This window comes from Emys orbicularis, chromosome 2, assembly GCF_028017835.1.
Source record: "Emys orbicularis isolate rEmyOrb1 chromosome 2, rEmyOrb1.hap1, whole genome shotgun sequence".
Lineage (NCBI taxonomy): Eukaryota > Metazoa > Chordata > Testudines > Emydidae > Emys > Emys orbicularis.
Window position 1 is genome coordinate 284,837,194 of NC_088684.1, and position 22,827 is coordinate 284,860,020.

General features: G+C 41.3%; 1 protein-coding gene across 6 annotated transcripts in view; it reads right to left on the minus strand.

Annotated features, from left to right (window-relative positions):
* Nucleotides 1-22,827, minus strand: part of LOC135873573 (sodium channel protein type 5 subunit alpha-like) — a 262,049-nt gene that overhangs the window by 153,163 nt on the left and 86,059 nt on the right. For 4 of the 6 annotated variants that reach the window (XM_065398188.1, XM_065398186.1, XM_065398185.1 and 1 more), the window contains exons 11-12: nt 20,521-20,922; nt 6,807-6,939 (exon numbers count right to left, since the gene is read on the minus strand). In XM_065398188.1, coding sequence (XP_065254260.1) covers nt 6,807-6,939; nt 20,521-20,922 — 535 coding nt within the window. Of the gene's footprint in view, nt 1-6,806; nt 6,940-20,520; nt 20,923-22,827 lie in introns of those variants that run through there. The other 2 variants (XM_065398190.1, XM_065398189.1) reach the window with 2 other exon arrangements.

The window sequence follows — 22,827 nt, forward strand, 5'->3', positions numbered from 1 at the left end:
TAGACTGTGGGGGAAAGAGAACACTGTATCTGGCTAATTTAAATTTACCTCACAGAACTGAAATATAAGGTAACATTTTTAAAATTGCCTAAATCATATTATGAGAAGTGACTTAGGCACTTAGGAGCTTGAGAGCTTGTCTGTACTTACAGCAGTGCAGCTGTCCTGCTGTAGTGCTTAGTGAAGATGCTACGTAGGCTGATGGGAGAGCTTCTCCTGTTGGTGTAGGTCCTCCACAATAGATAGCAAACCCTAGCACTGTCTACACTGTAGGTTAGGTCAATATAATTACGGCCTGGTCTACATTATACAGTTAGGTCGGCATAAGCTGCCTTACATTGACCTAGCTGTGAAAGTGTCACTACATAAATTTGGCTACTGCTGATATAAGTGCCATTCTACGTCAATTTAGTAACACCACTGAGTGGCGTAGAGTCATGGTGGATGTAATTAGGTTGACACGATGTCAGTGTAGACATTGTGTTGCTTACATCGACTGTTACTGACTTTCAGGAGCAATCCCATAATGCCCCACACTGACAATATAATCGATACAAGTGCTCCTGGTGAGTATGAGCACCGCCAACACAAGGACCCAGGTTTAGCGATTTAGTAACTGCACTGGCTGTATGCCGACATATGTTAGGTCAACATAATTTTGCAGTGTAGCAATGGCCAATTTTGCAGTGTAGCAGTTCCACACCCCTGAGCAACATAGTTATACCGACATAAGTTGGTAGTGTAGACCTGGCTAAGTCTCATTAAAAGTCAATAGAACATAGGTGCCTAAGTCACTTTTGAACATAGTGCGTAGGCTCCTAAGTCACTTAGCTGCTTTTGAAAACATTACCTGTTTTCTCTGATTTTCATCATATTTCATCCATTTTAATTGAACAGGAAATAATTAAAATGGCCTCACAAGGATAATTTGCATAGATCAGTGAAACAAATAAAAGAAGCCAGTTATCTGCTTAATGATTATTATTAACAGAATTATTTAATGTTCCTCTTTTCTGGTTCCTTTATGGACATGAAATGCTGGTTAAAGGTTTTGGTCTATATAATTAGAACTATAACTGATAACAGAACAACTTCAGTCAACCAATTACAATCTGTTTATAAACAGCCAGGGGCCTCTATGCTCTTCCCTTCACTGAGCGACAAAACTACAGTATCACATATTAGGATTCTACTAGCAAACTTTTAAAAATATAGGATGAAATCACTGAAGTCACTGGGTCTTTAATGGGGCCAGGATTTTACCCATGAGTTTGAGTTTTCGGTCTGCATCCCGCAGGCCAGATTGTATACTTTGTACATAGGCCCTTTCTGTGTCTGAAACAAAGAGTGCTGTCCCAAAGGTGAGGAGGCTGTGGCATATTACCCTACATTCCCTTTCAGTCACATAACATTTTCAGTTATGTAAAACAATGTCTGTGCTGATGGAATAAAGGTTTCATATGCACAAGCTCCTACAGAGTCTTGTATCAGTCGATGGCCATTTTTACTGTGCAAGGAATTGGGTGGAACTGCAATGGAGACCTTTCTCATGCTGGCCCTGATTCAGCAAGGGACTTGAGCGCGGGTTAGTGTATATGCTTAAATCACTTGCTGAAGCAGTCCCACTAATCAAGTAGTTAAAGTTAAATATGCACTTAAGTCCCTTGCTGAATCAAGGATCTGATTGTAAAAGCACCCCATTCAAGTTCCACCTCCTTTGCACAATAAAAACGACACACTTGAAGTTAGCCTTTTAGAACTGCTCATGTGCTAAAGTTAGACACAATTGATCTCAATGTGCAAATGCGGACTATATTTTAAAATGCTCAGGACCCAGTGTAACGTCCAATGAAGCCAAAGGAAAAATTCCCATTGATTTCAAAAGGAACTGAATTGAGCAATTAGTACACAAACTGCATTAGTTATGTACGCATGTGCACTGAAGTCCACAGGCTTTTGTAACTAGAGCTGAGTGAAATTTTTATGCAAATCATTTATTCGCTGAAAAAGGCAGATTTGGGTCCACCAAAATGATTTGTGAATTCAGGTCCATTTTGGCAAATTATTTCAATCAGAAAAAAAACCAACCCAGAAATGTTGAATTGGTTTGTTTTGGCATTTTGTGAAATGAAACATTTAAACTTTTTGTTTCAGAAAGATGTTTCATTTCAAAATTTACTTCAATTTTATTGAAAAAAAAATTAAAATGTTTTAAAAACCTCAATATTGAAACAAAACATTTTATTTGACTTTAATTTTTTTTTTAACTTTTCAATTTTGCTGAACAATTAAAAAAATTTCCATTTTGGGTCTACCTGAAACAATTTTTTCTCCCTGCTTTTTCAATTTGGCCTCCACGTCAAAAATATCAGTTATCCATTTGGGTCTATTTGTAAAATTGGCAGACTGTTGTTAATGGGGCTATCATAAAACTTACTACTCAGTCAAATCAAACCAATTTTGCCTGGAATACGCAAAGACACTTCTCCTCAAAGAGGACTATCTCCCTGGCAAATTTTAACTTTCTACTTCAGTCTCTTCAGCACCAGAACACTTAAAAATAGACACAAGGATCATCTTTAAACAGGGATGGGATTTTAAAAAAACTTTCCTGGTATTCAAACATCCCAACCAATTTTACTAAAATTTCAGATACAGAAATTTTCCAGGCCTGTTGCTAGCACTCCTGTTCTAATAAAACAAAAATACAGATAGTACTTACTATCTACTATATCCCAAGAAGAGTGACCATCATTTGTCAAAATAATTTAAGAGCAATAGTGGATGCCTATAGATGCCTATAGCTAGGCATCAAACATTAGAGCATACCAGCTAATTAATTTAATGTAACTTTTTCTAACTGATCTAGCTTCTTACAGATTTATTGATTTTGGCACCATAGCTTAATATGATAAACACCATGTCAGCTGTATGACTATTTCTTACCTACATTAATTTCTGAAACCCATGGCAGATATGACAACCTTTGTTAAGGGTGAACTGCAAAGGGAAAAATAAAATTGGACCCATGCCCTTTTTTTTTTTTTTTTTGCTTCCTTCTGGTGTATAAAGAACACACAGAACATTGGTTTTGTTTGTGGTTTTGTTCCTGTTTATTTTTTTAAATTAGAAATTCAGGTCCTTTCTAGCTTGTAGGACTCAGTGGAGAACTAATGATGTGATGAGATCATAAGAGTAAACGGAATGAAACATGTGCAACTGAGAGAGAGGAAGGTGGTTTTTTTTTTTGCCAAACTATTTAACTCATTGGACCAGATCTTCAGCTAGTGGATTTTTGATGTTGAGTCAATGGCCCTTTGCTGCACAGAGTGATCGTGTTAGCAGCTGATGAGTTGTGCTGACTCCAGCTATGGCTGGTCCCTCCGGGAGTATAGGCTAACTGGGGTTAAAGCACCACGACACTCAGTTTAATATTTTTTCTATGTGGATGGTACTTGAGTTAGGGGCAACACTCAAATTATTACTCGAGTTATCTGGGCTCATTGTCTGCTCCTCTCTCCTGCCTGTGGCCTGTACCTTTCACCGGGAAAAACCTTAGCCCACAGTAACTGGCCTTTAGCCGCAGGAAGTTTGTATTCCCCTGGACAGGCTCTGGGGGGTTTAAAAGGCCACTTCTACAGGACACCTGCTGCTGGTGGTGCCAGGGCATATGAATAGGTGCTGGCTGCCATGAAAATAGGAGCAAGTGCAGATAAGCCCGCTGACCTCCCTTCTCCATGACCAGTACTGCAGTGATATACTTAGTTCAGGCTCCCACGCCTACCGAATTATCTGTCATGGCCTCTACTCCAGCCTGGCCAGCTCAGCCTACAAACATTTAGATTTTGTTTAGCAACAAAACTTCGGGAACTCTAAATATCTGTTAAATTACACATGGTGAGTCCCTCTGTGCTATATAAGCTAGGGCTCATTGGCCTACACATCAAAGTTGCCTGCAAAAAAGATTTGTAACACAGCTGTATAACACAACCTGTTTCTGAATGCAGACCTCTTTGATACGTATTCCAAGACTTGTCGGTGCATCAGTTTGTGGGGGGATGTGTTTTGAAAAATCATTTCTGTTAATAACAATGTATCAGTTACTATGAAACTGTAGCCATGATACACTGAAATGCTGTTGAACTGAAGAAGTGGTGGGGAGGGGGGACGACTATTCATTGTCATTGTTTATGATTTGTAGACCAGAAATTTAATTCCTTTCCACTGTCTTTCTATGTTTCCAGGAAAGAGTTTTCATTTCTACACTATGAAATGATGAAGGAGCTGTTCTGAAAAAATTACGATGAGATTCTATTCAAATAGATTTTATTCAGATAGAATCATGAATCTGAAGCCCAGAAAAAAGCCTTTCCACAATAAATATTACACAAATGGCTGTTGTAGAAAGTTTGTTTACTTGACAATCACTTATCTTTATCAGCACTCTCACCAAGTCACCTAATAAATATTCTGATTTGGGGGGGGGGCGGGTAGTTTGAAAACCAAACTCAGAACTGGATCTGAATTTCCAAAAATGTCCCTGTGTTTATAAACAAAATACTGGATCCAAGCTCTCCCTAACTTTGGGGTGTATGCAATACACAACAGAACCCAAACTGTGACTAGGTACCAATCCTGCAGCTGGATCATTGTAGGTGTACCCACAAGTGACTTCAATGAGGCTCCATAGGGAGTCTATTACCATTTCAGGGCCACAATCATCGATGGCATCCTCACTGAGTACCAAGTGAGACGTACAAAGCTTGCGGTATTCATGAAACATAATTATAATCTATTTTAAAGTGGATTAGTCTGAAAACTGATGCCTTCTCATGTGGGATGAGTGCCAACGGCCCAGATTAAGCAGATTATGGCTTTGACTGAGGTGAGATATACCAAGTTCATATAGCACAATAGTATCAAAAATGGCAACTAAAAACAGGCTTGAAAACATGTGTATAAATTTTTGTGTGAGCAAAATCCAAATTTGAAAGTGCAAACTCATATTTGTGCATACAGACTGGGTAATCCCGCCTCTAATTACCCATTTTGGGCATGCAAATACTAGTTTTTATGCACAAATGCTGCTTTTGTGCATGACAGCTGATGTGTGCTTAGTTTTAGAGGCCACATTTATTTATTTAATTTGATGTATAAATATGTGTCCATTCTATGATCTGGATGTATATACAAACAGGACAGAAATATAATCCATATTTATAAATTGAAAAGGGAACCCAATGTCCCAAGAGCAAAGACCCAATTAAACCGCACAATTGAAAAATCCTTAACAAGAGCAAGAAATTGTGCCTAGACTCAATCCAGACACAGGTAGCTTGGAAGCAAGTGGGACCCAGCAATTGGGTCTACTTGCAGGAGATTGGTGACTGTAGGGTGGATTACACGTACTGTTCCATACAGTAGTGCCTGTTACCATTTCTTCATAAGAAATATTTGGAAATCTCTCAGTTATGACCATCATTTTCAAGCATAACAGTTGTTGCCAGATGTAAAATTTTGAAGGAGGGACGAAATAAAAAATCCCCCATCCCCCAAGTGATTAACGACTAAGGATGCAGTCAGAAACAAGTTGATAGTATATGCGATCTGATACACTAATATTGTTCTAGAACCTTTTAAAGATCCTTAAATAAAAACAAATAATAAGGATACCTTAAATAAACAACAGCAATTTTCACTTTATTTATATACTACATGCGTCTCCCATTTAGAGTTGGGGAAAATAGTATTTTTTGTCTTGTAAACATTTGTGGACAAATACTAGTACACTTGTACCTCGATATAACGCTGTCCCCGGGAGCCAAAAAATCTTACCGTGTTATAGGTGAAACCATGTTATATCGAACTTGCTTTGATCCACCAGAGTGCGCAGCCCCGTCCCCCCGGAGCACTGCTTTACCGCGTTATATCCAAATTCGTGTTATATCGGGGTACAGGTGTATTTTGAAAATAATCATAAATTTGATCCAAATCTTGGGGTGGGGATTTTGCTATCTCTGCCACTGAACTAACATTTTAGTGGTTGGGATGATCCAAAGTCATGAACTTGACGCAGATGGAAATTTACCATTTTCACCTACTGTGCTCTTTTCAGAAAACCACTTTTGCTTTTAGGAAAAATTCTAGACAAGATTGAAAACGGTTTTGTTTTTTGGAAACACATTTCATGCAAGCTGCACCTGCAATGCAGTTCACTTGACTGGCAATGAGAATATTTTTGAATATCTCATTTTGATTGTTATTTACAAAAAAAGTGTATGTCATTTACTCTTTTACCTGTATATACTTAAATGTGATGCAATTTGGAGTGCTGGATGTAGGAACCTGATTTACACTCCCGTATGGGCTGCTCATATCATTGGAGCTTGCATGGAGGAGGGGAGAGCAGCTGACAGTAGGCTACTCCTCCACCTCAGGTAAGAGGGGAATGGGCAGAATCTTGACTCCACCTCGTCCATGCACTGGCCCATGCTCCAGAACTGGGGCAGAGTAGGCAGTAATTTCGGTCAGTAGGGCTCCTGCAGATTACTTCCCCCTGAAGCAAGGAGGAAGCAAGAACTAACCTGTGACTCACAGTCTGAGTTCCAGCCCTGCTTTCAGGGCAGCACACCTCCTTAGGCTCCTCAGTGCTGCTCCCTCCATTATATCTGTGGCATAATGATCACACTAACCCCTAGTATGGCAACTTTTTTTGTAGTAACAGATATTGAAATTTATGACAGTATGATCTTTGCTACCAACATATACTGGGGTTTGAATTAAGGAATCAGTACGGAATGTCTTACCTTCCATGGCACTGGTAATGATACTGACTGCACTCACTGCTCGTTGTCTTTGAAATGGCAGGTCACAATGGTCCACTGAAAGGCGATGGGGCATCAAAAGCTGCTTTTTGCTTGCCTCATCAGATGGAGAGGTCTGTTTAAATGGACATACTTGGTCAGCAAGGCACAAGAGAGGATGAAGTCAGGATAGACATGGAGTAGAATTTTCAAACTCAGGGAGCCTACGTTTCATGAGACTTTTATTTTGAAAATGGGACTTAGGCATTGCAACATTGAGCAGAGCAACCTTAAAAATCTGGGACTAAGTCTCTTTTGAAAATATCACTTAGGCATCAAAGTCAGACAAGTTCTTTTGAAAATTTTGCCCCTTGATCTAGATGCACTGATCCAGATTGATCATGTAAAAATATGCAAGTGAGGAGGAAGGGTATTTCTAACATCAGAGAAACATCAACTCAGTAGGCTCTTAGCTTGTAAAAGAAACTCTATTTAATTACAATAATTATAACATTATTTCTGAAATGTGTTAACTGTTTAATTATATGGGTACCACAGGAAAAGGGGTATGAACAAAAGCTCCAGTTATTGGCCTTTGATATCAAACAAAGCAAATGCTAGGGGTGAAAAGTGCCTCTTCATCACATGGCTTTTCTTGGTCTGCAGTGTTGCCAAATCTTAGGAATTTATCACCAGTCTCGCGATATTTGGTGTTCCAGCTGCTGGAGTTCTGCGATTTTGTGAGAATCTCAGCTTCCATTTAAAGAAAAATATAAGTTTCTAGCCTTCGTGGCTGCAGAGAAACATTTGAAAAAACAAAATCTAAAGGCTCAAAACCCAGAAGGCAAGTAAAAAAATCGCAAATTTATAATTTTTTTAAAATCATGATTTTTTAAGCCAATCTCATGATTTTGAAGGTTTGGGGTTGGCAATACTGAGCCAGGCAACAGGATAGGATATTCTCATGCACATATGGTATCTAAGATGAGACCTAATACTGTCACACTTACAAGAATGCAATCAGTAAGAATTCTTTTAGTACGAGCTACAACTTCATACAGAGACGAAGCCTGTTTGCTTTATTATGCCAATGTTCCTACAGGAGTAAAGGACAGTGGATCCAGTGCTCGGAGTTGGGAGATTGAGGTTAAATTCCCTGCTCCACCACAGACCTCCTTGTGTGACTTGAATAAGTCACTTAGCCTCCATGTGGCTCAGTTCCCCATCAGTAAAGGGGAGAGGATAATACTTCCCTCCCTCACAAGGGTATGATAAGGATAAACAGATTAAAAACTGTGAGCTGCTTAGATGCTACAGTAATGGAGGCCAGATGAGAACCCTACAACCTGACCTGAATCCAACGGCACCTGACTACAAGTGTTGGGTCTGGGTCATGTGGGAAAACAACCAGATCCTCTCAGGCTGGGGTTGGGTCTCCTGCCTGTGGGGTTGGTACGGCAGCAGCTCTATGCCCTGCTCTTGCTGGCCACTGCCACCTCGCTGCGCTGTGCGTGCTGCAGAGTGTGCAGAGGAGCTGCGGCATCTTTCACTCCACAGGACACACAGCACAGCAAGGGGTGGTGGACAGCAAGACCATGGCACAGTCACTGCCACACTGACCTCACAGGCAAGAGGAGAGCTGAACACATGGGTAGGAGGCATCGTTGTCATTGACTCAGTTTTGGGGGGAAGGGTTGGGTCGGAAAACCACTCAACCCTCCCAGACTTGGGTCAGGTCGGTTGTGCCCAGTTCTCATTTGGGCCCCAAATTAGGCCCAAGCAGACCTCTAGGCCCAATGGGTCCAGGGGATGTTTTACAGTAAAACTCATGGGAGGGTGAGGGAGAGAAAATTTCCACTAGGTTTCCCTTACAAAGCTTTATGTTGGAGAAAAGCTGGTTGCTTTTGACCCTCCCTGCAGAGGAATGAGCTAGTAGGTCCACGCCCCGTGGAACCTCCTGGATCTGCAGTGACCATGAGGAATGAGTGGAAGGCCTGGATCATCAAGCTGGAAGCCTTGTAGTTCTGCACCATCTCTGTGTCCAGGGAATTTCTGGCCACACTCACTGTCAGTGCATCATTGGAGCCATGCACTACCAGGCACCCCCACTGGCCCTAGGTACCCCAGGACTGTCCTTAGAGGTGACTTCTCCACCAAAGACAGGACTGTGCAAGAAAGGTAATTCAGTGACAGTGGTAACATTTTGGGGGGGAAAAACCCTGCAAACTGGTCTTCTGGTCTTGACTGTGAGCTCTTCAGAACATAACAATGGTCATCCTGGGTCAGATCAATGGTCCATCTAGCCCAGTATCCTGCCTTTCGACAGTAACCAGTGCTAGATGCTTCAGAAGGAATGAACAGAACAGGGCAATTTTGAGGGATCAATCCCTTATCGTCCAGTCCCAACTTTTTGCATTTGGAGGTTTAGGGACATGGGGTTGCATCCCTGACCATCTTGGCTAATAGCCATTGGTGGACCTATCCTCCATGAACTTACCTAATAGCCATTGATAGATGTATCCTCCATGAATTTATCTAATTCTTTTCTGGACCCCGTTATAATTTTGGCCTTTACAACATCCCCTGGCAACAAGTTCCACAGGTTGACTGTGCATTGACTGAAAAAGTACTTCCTTTTGTCTATTTGAAACCTTCTGCCTATTCATTTCATCAGGTGATCCCTAGTTCTTGTGTTATGTGAAGAGGTAAATAACACTTTCTTAACAAATTTCTCCACACCAGTCATGATTTTATAGACCTCTATCATACCCCCTCCTTAGTTGTCTCTTTTCTAAGATGAGCCATCCCAGCCTTTTTAATCTCTCCTCTTATGGAAGCTGTTCCATACCCCTAATCATTTTCGTTGCCCTCCTCAGAATCTTTTCCTATTCTTATTTTTTTTTAGATGAAGTGACCAGAACTGCATGCATGTTGTGTACTCCTCAGAGTAGAGATTGCTCTTTTGTTACATGTTTGTACAAAGCCCAGCACAGTGGGGGTGGGACCATTAGGTGCCACTACACATAAAATAATAATCATAATACTGACAATATATAACATCAAAGTTCTGAGGCTAGAAATATCAACCATTGGCAGACCAGAGAAGACTACTATAAGGAATTTTAAAGCACCACTTCAACCACTGGCTAAACCAGGCTACCAGCAATTGCTTTTTAAAAAACGTGTTATTAATTTCTTTTATAAAAAAAAAAAAGTTGATCAGCATACATCAAGTTACTGACAGAATCATAATCAAAGTCAAAATCATAATAAAGGAAAAGTTATTGTAATCAAAACCTATTTAAACAAAATCCTGTAAATGTGAACAATATAAGAAGTCATAAGGCTATCTGGGGTTTATGGAGCAGGGGAACAGAGAGAGAGAGAGATTTTTAGATAAATTAGCTTTCTTTACTTTTTCCCCCTTCAAAAACCCCTCAACAAATCAAAGAAATAAAAACATTTTATTAAAAAAGAAAACATTTACAAAATTACATAGCCATTCACACCAATTTGGCATACATACATAAAATACATAAAAGTGAAAGAAAATATTACAAAAGGAAAAGAAATAACCTGGCAAAGGAACTACGGAAACAAATTTCAAAGTAAAAAGAAACAACATGAAAATGAAATAAGAGAGAAGAAATTGCTCTTCTAATTCCCTCTGCAGAATTATAAAGCATAAATAAATCTCCCACTTCAAATTCTTCTGGATTATTTAACTCTGCCTCTTTTTAATATCATATCATCTTTCTACTTGCTGTGACACGCAGTTTAGCACATAAAAATAGTACTTCTTGTACTGTGCCATCCAGAAAGCCCAAACATTTTGATTATAAGGAAAAACACCATACCTCTGCTAGCTTGTGCAGAAGTGCTCATGTCAAGAAACACCTCGGCACCCCTTATGCAAAACATGTTCTTTACTCCCATGGTGCACAGAGAATACACTCCTTAAGGTCCAAAATTGCAACAATAAATGTAACATATGCACCACATTACTTTCCCAACAGGATTGTTCATGGGCATACTTCCTGTTACATTTATCATTATACAATTTATTACTAAGAGAGTTTAGTTTCAATAGGACTAGCAACATAAAAGAATACTGAGTCCAGAACTCCCTTCTTGTTTATTATTTATAGTACCTGAATATTTCTAATCCAATTGGATTTTCAAATTTCTCTATTTTCCTCAATAACCACAGTATGCCCAATTCTGAGACAATGTTACATAGTGCCTTATTCAGCAAATAGTCGTGTTGATATTAAAAGGACTATTTGCAGAGTAAGTTACTATCCAGTGTGAGTAAGGGTGAATATTTTTTGAAGGAGATATATCTAAGTTATAGTTCTTTCCTTGCTTCCTCATAGCTCAGTTGGGGCAAGGGAGTGTAATTTGCTGCTGACCTACACCCGCAACAAATTACAACACCACCTCCTCCCCCCCACTTGCTCAGCTGCACTGACCAGTGAGTGAGGGGTGGATCCAAAGTTCTGCCTATTCCATGCCAATGCAGCATCAGAATGCAAGGTCTCGGTAGACTATGCAGGAGTGTAAGCAATGTTCTTACTCCCTTGCATAGGTATGAATCCAAGTCCCAATCTAGCCTGAAATCTGTTACGCGTTCCACCACCACTCAAGAAAGAAAGTTTCCATCAATACAAATTCTTGAAGATGATTAATGTTACTCAGGGAAATTTATGAACAGTTATCTTTTGTAAGGAATATATGTGTCTTTCTATATTAGAAAGAGAGATAACTAACAGTGGTATGTAGAACTGGCAGTTGAGGTGTTCTGAGATTGAGAACACATCCAGGAATCAGGCAGCCAGGACAAAATACACAGTATTATCATTAGATCGGCATAATGGTGCATAGTACTTATATTTCAATAGAAATTAAACAAAAATAACAATTCTTAAAGTAATGCAGGAGATCATTTTAAAGTCCAGCCATGAAACCACATCAGAGTTTAAAAAAAGACACCTCCAGCAGGACAAGCAAGACCATTTTTGTGCTGTTATTTCAGTCACTGGAAATGTTTCTCACTTGTATTAGCTAAATTCCATAAGGATATATATATCCTGTAATTTACGTATAAATGAGGATATATAACACTGCAACAGTATTTTGTTCTGAATAACCACAATTCTGAAGTATGCCAGTGCTGCTATATGAAGATAGGCTCCTTTATGGCAGCATTTTAAAGGCTGCATTTGGAGCTGGTTCAGCTTTAATTTTCCATGTACCGTAAAAGCCTTTTCAAGCATAAAAAAAGGGGTGGACAGGCCACAGTATAAACAATGGACCCAATAAAGTGACAGCACAAATGTTTAACAAGATTGAAGGAGACTATCATAGCACACCACCATGAAATGAAGGGCTTTAATTTTGTGGCAATGCCATTATAAAAGGAGAAGCAGCATTGTATGCTAAAGCAGCTTGCAATGTTTATCTCATATTTAAATAATTAGTTGCAGGTATGTGCTCATTCAGGATTTGCCTAAGCAAAGTTTGCAAATAAACTGAAATGAACAACAATGTAAAGCTCGGCACTTGCAGTGGTAGCAATTGAGGGACTAAGCGGGTATTATTTTACCTAGTTCTTGTCTATGTTACAGCTGAGTGGTGATTTTTGGATTGCTTCCTTTGTCAACAAGCACTTTTTCTCGGTATAGGGAAAGCACTGACATTTTCACCAGTCTTGGGTAAAGCTAGGATATGCTTGCTTCTATATGGCGGTCAACAATAAAAAGCTGGTTTGGTCAGCGAATGGTTTTAGTATTAGTGAAAACAAAGGCCTAGCTTTTCAAAAATGGACGCCTAAAGTTAAGCTCCTAAATCCTTATTTAGACACCTAAATACGTTGCCTCATTTTTAAAAGTGCTGAGTGCCCAGCAGCTCCCACTGAAGTCAAGTGAGCAACTTCTGTCTTTTCTGTTATTTTAGAGGAAAAAAATTCTGACCAATTGGAGGCTCAGGAATTGGCCTGTTTGAACAGACACCTTAATAGGACATCTAAATGCAACCTTTGGATGCTCATATTGGCAATGAGGCACATTAAGGACTAGATCCGCTGCCTCCTGAAATCAAAGGGAATACTCCTATTGACAGGATTTAGATCAAACTAGGGTTACCATTCGTCCGGATTCCCCCGGACATGTCCGGCTTTTTGAGCTAAAAATAGCGTCCGGGGGGAATTTGTAAATGTCCGGACTTCCCCCCCATACAGAGCGCGCGCGGCTAACAGGGCAGCCGGCCGGATGGTACCACTTACATGGGGCTCTGACAGCCAGAGAGAGCCCCTCCTCCTCTCCCCTGCAGCAGAGATCACTCCCTCCCTCCCTGCATTCGCAGATCGCCTCCCGCAGTCTGGAGCTCCTCCCCCGCTGCCCAGCATGCCGGGACGAGCGGCTCAGGCCGTTCCTGAGCAAGCTCACAGAGACGTTAGGCGAAGGCCAACAACAAGGGGGCCAGGGGGTCGGAGAAGGGGCAGGGAGGTTCTGGAGGGGGCAGTCAAGAGACGGGGGGGTCGGGAGTTTGGGGGGGTGTGTGGATAAGGTTTTGGGCAGTCAGGGTACAGGTAGGGGGTAGGGTCCTGGGGGCAGTTGGGGGAGTCTTAGGAGGGGGCAGTTAGGGGACAAGGAACAGGGAGGCTTAGGTAGGGGGTGGGGTCCTGGAGGGCAGTTAGGAGCAGGGGTCCCAGGAGGGGGCAGTCAGGGGACAAGAAGCGTGGGGGGGTTGGGAGTTCTGGGGGGGGGCTGTCAGGGGGTGGAGAGTGGTTGGATGGGGCGTGGGAGTCCCAGGGGTCTGTCTGGGGTGGGGGTGTGGATAAGGGTTGGGGCAGTCAGGGTACAGGTAGGAGGTAGGGTCCTAGGGGGCCAGTTAGGATGGGGGGAGGGTCTCAGGAGGGGGCAGTCAGGGGACAAGAGGCAGGGAGGCTTAGGTAGCGGGTGGAGTCCTGGGGGGCAGTTAGGGGCAGGGGTCCCAGGAGGGGGCAGTCAGGGGACAAGGAGCGGGGGGAGGGTTGGGGGTTCTGAGGGGGGGAAGTGGGAGGGGCGGGGCTAGGGCAGGACGGGGCAGGGCTAGGGTGGGGCTCCTCCCGTCCTCTTTTTTGCTTGCTGAAATATGGTAACCCTAGATCAAACCTTAAAAGAAAGTGCCAGTCTGACAGTTCAGACTGGAAACATGGAGCTCCATTTGAAAACTAGTCTCTATGAGCCTAGTTCTGGTGATGTTTAGTCTCTCCTTTCCACTGCTGCAGCTCAAGTACTTTTACCACTGGCTTTGTCTCTCTGTGTTCAAAATCAATTTAATCAGTGACTTTGCTATTCTCATGTCCCAGATGTGGATTGATGCTGAGGCTGACTCACTAACAACACTGGAGCTGACCATCAGTGTACACCTAAATACTAAGAAACTATAAATAACAATGACCCCAGAGATTTATACCCAGCTCCAGCTCCCTGCCTATTCTAACCTCCAAAAACAATTGTTTGACTGAACAAACAATACCCAAAACCCTGAGATTTCCCCACGGTGTTAGTGAAAGGGCTCCAGCTGGCTTCACAAGGCAAGAGAGGATGGAATTCTGTCTATAACTTAACCCTAATGAAACTCTATACAGCAAGCAGAAACCTCTTGTTATTTGCTTAGGGATCCTCACTGGATCTGATGTGTCAAACTACAGAAAAGAGCATTGCTACAGCCCATTAATATAATTCTGTTCAAACTGATCAACCCGCTGTGAGCAAGATGTTATTCTAGCCTTTTAAATAATGAAGAAAATTCTTACCAAGGCACAACAAAGCAATTGGACACCTTAGTACAAATAACTGTGGTGCAAATGTACTGAAGCTTAAGTTGGCAGCATGGCATCAATTTGCTTGTTTAATTCATAAGCATTTTCTTTTAAAGACCAAGGACCAGTACCCCAGGCATCCCAGAACAGTGCTCAGCATGCCTGAGGAGAGGAAAGGACATAACCTTCAGAACTTACAAGAGCCTAATTTCTCTCTCACTTACTTTGGTGTACATCAAGGGTAACTCCAATGAAGTCAACAGAGTTACACTATGTAAATACAATGGGTGCGATAACAGGATCAGGCCCCGCTTAACAGGCTGTTATATCAAATATATTGGAAATTTCCAAGAGAGCTCACTACTCAGACTTAACTTGGACTTAATTTGGAGTGAGCTCACAAACCATGTCTGGAATTCTATGTCCATTCCTCCTTTGTAACTGAGCTGCCATTGTCTAACACGGGGCTACCTTTCCTCAGGGTGCATGCAGATTACATTACTTTGTTCCCCATGTGATCTCAATGCGTTTTCTAGATTGCAAGCTGAAAAATAAGCTGTTATTTTGGCAAGTACAAGTGCCTGAGAATTTTGTCTTCCTTTCTTCAGTTTTTCAGGTGTTTTTATATGGCATGTAAGTATCAACAGGTGTGGTGAAGTGTGAAGAGACATGTGGCAAAGAAGCAATTGCTTTCACAATTCTCTGTTCCTTGCAGAGAGAAGCTGCTCTTGGTGTTACTTAGGGTATGTCGACACTTAAAACACTACAGTGCGTCAGTGTAAACACTGCATATGGCGATGGGAGGGGTTCTCCCATCAGCATAAGTAATCAACCTCCTCCAGAGGCTGTAGCTAGCTCAATGGAAGAATTCTTCTGTTGACCTACTGCTGTCTGCACTGGGTGTTAGGTTGGCTTAACCATTACTCAGGGGTGTGGGTTTTTCACACTGCTGAGCAATGCAGTTAAACTGACTTAATTTTCTAGTGTAGAGCAGGCCTTAGGCTGTACCTCTAACTGCACGGTGGCTTAGTCAAACAGGCAGAGCAGCTTGTGAGCAAGCACAGTGCCACCAGTACAGACGTAAATAAATATAGGGAGTTAGAACACTATCGATGAACATCTCATTTGCTGACTATGGAGACTCTCTCAACAGACAGAACTAACGGTCCCAAACATGGGCCACTCAGATTACGTGATCTCTGTACCGTTTTGGTAGTTGTATTCGGGAATTAGAGAGAGGAGAGGAAAAACAAAGAAACTTGGTTCCCCATTGATGCAGCATCACACCTGTCCATGCCTAACAACTAGTCCCTCCCCTACCCCCTGATGCAGAACATACATGGAACTGACTTCTGTAGCTTATGCACTCATCTAAGCAGTATCCCATCTCTGTAGCAGATCAAGGTTTCGCAGACCACTCATGTAGGTCACAAGCCTGGACACTCAGATAGAGTAGCAAACTCTGCAGCAGACAACCAGATGAAAAATAGAAAGGAACATACGTTTCCCAATCCCAAAGATGGGCAGGATCTTAACTTAGCCCTTAGTTGGCAGCTGAATAGCACATAGCCGCCAAGTTGTTCATCAGGATCTCAACTACTGTACCTGACGTAAAATCTGCAGGACAAAAGTTACTCCAGCCAAACCTATAGATAAACAAATATTTTCACAAGTCATTAGTGGTTTTGCGTGCCTCAGTTTCTGAGTGATCAATTTGAGAAACCTTAAATGGGCATGATTTTCATAAGGTGCTGAGCATCTGAAATCGGGGCCTGTTGTGTCTCAGTTTGGGCACTCAAAAATGTAGATACTCAACTCTTTTTAATGTGGTGACCACCCCAGAAATGTCTAAATAAATAAATAAATAGCTATGCAAAATTATAGAGGATGAAAGTTGCAAGATGTGAACTCCTCAAAACTCATTGTTGCATTGGTTCCATCCTTTCAGGGAATGCGTTAACATCAGGTGAACTACCCTCACACTTCAAGCAATGGACCCTTCAAGTCAGGAGCTCAGACACATTAGTAGCATGGAGAAACTCGCAACTTCACTACTGCTGTATCTGATTATTATTTTTTTTATAAACAGATAATTCATTTCAAAAATGTTTGAAAGAAAACTGAAAAAATACAAACAATAAACCAAGAGGAGAGCCAGTTTATCTCAAAACACACGGTAGTGTTCAATTTATCAGCTGTTCTGCATTTGCTCCACAGTTTAGTTAATTGGTGCACAGTTCTTACAGTTCTCTTAAATAATGAATCTGTAAGGCACCGGGCTTGCTGCCAATTAGCTTTTAACTCCAGCTCACATTTTCTGGATAGATTAGATATTAAACCTGTTTCACAGAAGACACAACATCCTTCACATTGCATCACTAAATGAACATCTGTTGCTATAGTGCCTTGGCGTTATTTCCTAGACAACCACAGAAGTGCCAGCAGCGCTTCCTCCCACCATCTAGCCCAGTTAATTTTCAACATATGTTTTTAAAAGAAGCTGGCAAATAAAGAGCAATGCTAGCAGAGTTCAAAATTTCCCTAAGAACCCAGTTCTGCAAAGCACCAAATGTCCCCTGTGAAGTTCTGACCGCAGGAGATGGGGGGTGCTCGGCACCTTGCAAGATTGGCACAGACAGATGAAAGAGGGAACACCACTAAACTATCAACATTTTTCTGACTTGGTTCAGGCTATTTTCATAAACACACAAGTAAATGATCCTTCATAAACCTTGTACTTCACAGCTGTTCCAGTTGTGGCATGTTTCATAGAAAGTTAAACTGAATCAAAGTAAATTGTAAAGTTTGTTGTATTGGATCAATCTTAATAAACTTTAAATAAATAAAAAAATGAATAAAAAATTATAATGGGCATACTGTATTATCTCAGAATCCCATTATCTGTATGATTAAATATGTAATTTATTTTAATGGCTTTAGTTTTGTCTTTTATTTATTATTGGGAACTATACTCATTTTCCCCCTTTCCTTCAGATGATGCATTATAATTCATTAAATAAATGCCTCTGCAGCTATACTATATACTGTACGGTATAACCAGAGATGGTCCATTACTCCCAAACCCAGATCCTGAACCACATTTTGAGGATGGTCTCTATTTCTTAAAGGGCCAAAACAAAAATTCCAAATCCAAAAATCCTCAGACTGCAAAGAATTAAAGATCCACATCTGGATTTTGTGGCTTGGTCCCTACTCTAGCTACTACACAGCCATGCTTCTGTCATGATCTTAGCAGGGTCAGTAACATATTATGAACAGGGATCCTAGTTTTCCATGTTAGAAAAGCCAAAAGTCTCTGATAAAAAAAACCCATAAACATCCGCATTTTTCCAGGATTAAAATGAAACACTGAACTTTAGTTTCCCTAGCCACAATATATATAGGTATCAGTTGAACTAGAGTGACCATACATCCTGTTTTGGCTGAGACAGTCCCATTTTTAAGCCCTGTCCCGGACATCATGATTTTTTTGGCAAAACTGGGCATTTGTCCCATTTGCTCTTGCTAACGGATGATCTTCAGATGGCAAGAGCAAACGGGACAAATGCCCAGTTTTGCTAAAAAAGTGGGACACCTCCCCCCTCCCCCGAGGGGGGTGCAGAGGAAATGTGAGCAGCGACGCCAGGCACTTGGGCTCAGGCAGTCAGTCCCACGCAGTGTCCCATTTTCACTTTGGGAAATACGGTCATCCTGACTTCAGTAAAATTTAGTTAATAGTTAATATATGTTCTTATTTTTTCACAAAATGTAAAAACGAAAGATTCTCTGTAAAAACGCAAATTCCACGTTTTTTCATGGCAAGTGGATTTCTAAGATCCCTGATTATGGCCCACCTAGCAACAGCTTTCAGAACTGGTCTTCTTCCATGTTTTAAAAATAGGCTGATGTATCAAAATAGTTACATAAAATAGAGTGCAAATATTTGTGGGAATATCCTTCTCTTTAATGTTGGGAACAGAAAATAGAACACAAATACTGTTGTTAATCGTACTACAGACTATTCATCTTCAAGTTTACGAGTGGCTCTATTTGCAAGACTGTGCAGGGTACACCATCACTTAAGATGGTGTAGCCTGCTCCACCAGTGCAGCTGACTTGCTCCTCAGCCCAGCACAGAGGGGAGGTGGTGGAGCTCTGGGTCAGGCTCCTCCCTGTCCCTCGACAGCCTCTTTGAAGCACTGTGCACCCACTGGGCTGTTCAGGGACTACCACTGTTGTAGCCCCTTTTGCAGGCCATGCAAGAGGAGAAGGTCCTTGTGCACTCCCATCCCCCTGCAAGCTTGTGTAAGGGCCTGTCACAATCTCAGTCCAGGGTAGCAAAATGCAATTCAGGAAGTCTCCAGAAAGGGAGCAATGGAATGGCACGTTGAAGAGAGGCAAACCCATCGGAGGTTTTGTAAAATGTCTGTATTAGTGAAGCAGAAGCACATATGGATTCTATAAAAGAGTTGGTGCAGGAATGTACTGGGGTGCTGAGAGGACATGCTGGAAAGTACTGAATGTCTGGGGGCGGAGGGGGAGAGTTGTATGGGGAACATTAGAGGTCCTACAGGGATCTCATTATTGGGATCTCTCCAAGTTGGGTGGGAGCAGACAGGGAGTCTCTAGATGGGTGCAGGATCCTCTCAAGTCCAAAGCTGGAAATGGAAGAAGCTGCACAGCTCCGGGGAAAAAGCTACTTTACATATCACTTGTTGATAATCTGACAATAAATCCAGAGCGGACCTGGGCATTGACAAGGTTATGCAGGTCGATTTGTCCACACTGCACCTGCCTCTTAAACCTGGCATTTACTAATGGCAGCTGATGTTTTGCCAAGTGATGCTGCACAATGAGGCCCTAAAAGCACTATCCTTGTTATTTTTATTTTTTTTAAATAACGTGGCCCTTTTGAGAGGAAAGCCAATTATTTTTATTATGTTGCTCCACCCCAGTACTCTGTGGCAAAGACTCTGCACAAAGTCAAAACCCAGTTAATCATCTGCAGTTCTAATCTGAGATTTATTTAAACTGGATGCTAAAGTCTCCCTGGGAGCTACCTGGGATTTATAAGCAGTTCTCTCCCCCCAACAGTTATAGAGTAGCCAATGGCTAGATGTATCAAGGTAGGACCCTATAGGACAGGGGTCGGCAACCTTTCAGAAGTGGTGTGCCGAGTCTTCATTTATTCACTCTAATTTAAGGTTTCGCGTGCCAGTAATACATTTTAACGTTTTTAGAAGGTCTCTTTCTAGAAGTCTATAATATATAACTAAACTATTGTTGTATGTAAAGTAAATAAGGTTTTTAAAATGTTTAAGAAGCTTCATTTAAAATTAAATTAAAATGCAGAGCCCCCCCGACTGGTGGCCAGGACCCGGGCAGTGTGAGTGCCACTGAAAATCAGCTCGCGTGCCGCCTTTGGCACGCGTGCCATAGGTTGCCTACCCCTGCTATAGGAGCAGAAGGGTGTATGGGTGTGGAAATCACTGGATGGAATGAAATACACATAGGAGTATTTTTAAAAGATTGGTTTTGGCCACCAGACAATGCCCAAGGTGGAAATGGCAGAAGGAACCCATCAGACACCTACCACATGAAGAATGGCGTGGGGAGATTTCATTTTTCATTAATATCCACATTTTTGAGCAAAAGAATCCAGATCAAAACCAAAATACAAATACAGCCTCCACACAGAATACCTCAGTAAATTCCATCCAGTGGTCATGGACTTCTCTGAGGCTGCACAGGGTGCAAACCAATGTGGGATTTGGCCCATGGTCTTCACATAGTTTGTATGGGGGGATTTTGGTGATTGTTTGAGGTTGTTTACAGATATCATAGCAAATGCCAATAACATTGGTGAAAGAAACAAGAATGTAAACCATACAAAAACCATACTGTACTCACCACGTCGCCTGTCCCAGGGTTTTCCATAATAACTGGGGGCAGCAGTAACCCTGAAGGAGACGTTGCATCTGGGTTGTGAGCCCCGGTGCCTCCTCCTATCAAGGAAACCACACCATTGCAATCCACTGAGCTGTTCCTCTTGCCATTCTGCATGTAGTTTGGAGTAGGAGGGTGAGAGCTATGGCTTGCTTGACTTTGCATGCTTGAACGTCTCCCAGTCCTTGGAATTAAGAGTGAGCCACGCTGGCTTTCATTTTCCCCGGCAGTGCTGATCTCATCGTCGGCAAAATCTGTTTCGGAGCCAATGTCTCTGCCACGGAATCGGAAACTGAATATACTTCCATGGCTGGTTCTGCGCTTCACTGAGTTTGCATTTGGACCATAGCTAATGTCAAGGAGAGTCTGGAAGCCCCCAGAAAGGAAAAAGGGGAAAAGAAGTAACATTTTGCAACACAGTTTTCAGAATGATGAAGGTTTTGAGTTCCTCCATCTACTGCGGGAGATCAGTAAGTCCCTTTTAAATCAAGTGCCTCAGATAAGGATTTACTTTAGATGTATTAACCTCAATACAGTTTTAAGATTTAATAACCATTCCTAGCCATGAGGTATTTGTTTAATACATGGCTGTTAAAGATGTACTGAAATGTAAAGGGCCAAGGCTGTGTTCACTTAGTAGCAGAACACTTTATTTGCTCCTGCTCCCTCTCCATGCGATTAGAGTGAAAGGACATGGGGGAGGGAGACGAGAAGTATAAGAGTGGTGTGGATTGGTGAATCCAGCCCCAGTTGAAGGTGTCACAGTACATCTTCACAGGTGGCTAAGGAACAAACTTTGAAGTGAGAGAGCAAGAGATAAAGAAACAAGGGAAGAAATGAATCGTAGGGAGAATGAGAAGAAGAGGAGGGAAGAGGAAGAGAATGAAGAAGAGAAAAAAAAGCAGAGTGAGAAGAGAAGACATGGTGGATTCTGGAATAGTTATCCCAATGTAAGTGTATCACCGTCTCTTTCAAGGGGCAGATCATCTAACTACAAGGCAATATCCCTTGTACTTAAACAATGGCTCTTTTGATGATACACTGAATCAGCTAAAGAGAGACTACAAACCTGAGAAATCATCAGCAGTGATTAAGCCCAACATTGAACAACCTTTAAAAAAAAAAACCCTAAAAAGGAACACTGCCTTACTGAAAATAGTGTTTGGAAATGCACACAGGCTTAGAGCCTGTAACTCTTCTCTCCTATCTCTAAAGTAGGAATGAATTAAGAGAGAATATTTGGTGGGGAAATATAGGTTGTTTTTTTTTATCTTTGTGGCCTGTACTTAATTACTTCCATCTGAACTTTTTTCATGGTCCAAATCTTTATTAATAAGGATCAAAAATGTTCAGTATCTACCATCTCAGTCAAACTTTCTGGGCTTGATTCTGATCTCACACAAGATATACACCATTGACTCCAGTGGAATTATTCCTGATTTACACTGGTGTAAGTAAGAATTATAAAAATTCAGGCCCACTGTATAAAAAGACACCTCATTTTGACTGAGACCATTTACTAAATGGTCAAAAATCCATATCTGGGTTTCCATGATACAGTCATTGAAACTGATTCCTGATGGCAGTGTGCTTACAGCAGCTCAGATTTCATTTGAATGATGATGATTCAGTCTTATTCCCTCAAACCATGCCAGGCACAGCCTTACAAAGATGATTTACTATAAGCTTTGAAATGTTACTTCCATGTTCCTCATGCATATGACATCCAGGGGCGAAAAATGAAAACAAGATATATAACCTAAGAAACACATTAACAAGTGTGCAGCTCTGGTTCATTCTGGTATTTGGTATCTTGAAACCCACTCAGAATGAATCAAAACAGCAATTCTAGCATTAACAATTGTATAATTAGTAATGCAACCCACTCAATTAATTAAACAATATCAAGAAAACCCTCTCAGGATAAAAAACCCTAATGTGTCATGCATAAATGTTGTGAGCTGGGGAGTCATTAATTTGTCACATCTACTTACATCACTTTCACATTTTCCATGCACTTTTTTATGGTTGCCAAATATCCCTAAATTTACTGACAAAGTATTGAAAGACTTAGCCCATTACATGGCTATTCAAAAACAACAAATAAACTGCTTTAAACTTTGCCCCCTATTAAGCGTAGACAAATGTTAATATCTGAAACCATCATCAGTATCATCACTATCTGCAGATTCACATTCACACATATCAATTATATTAACAGAATAACTTTTTAAACAATGGGCTTACCCATATTCTTTTTTTTCCCTACAG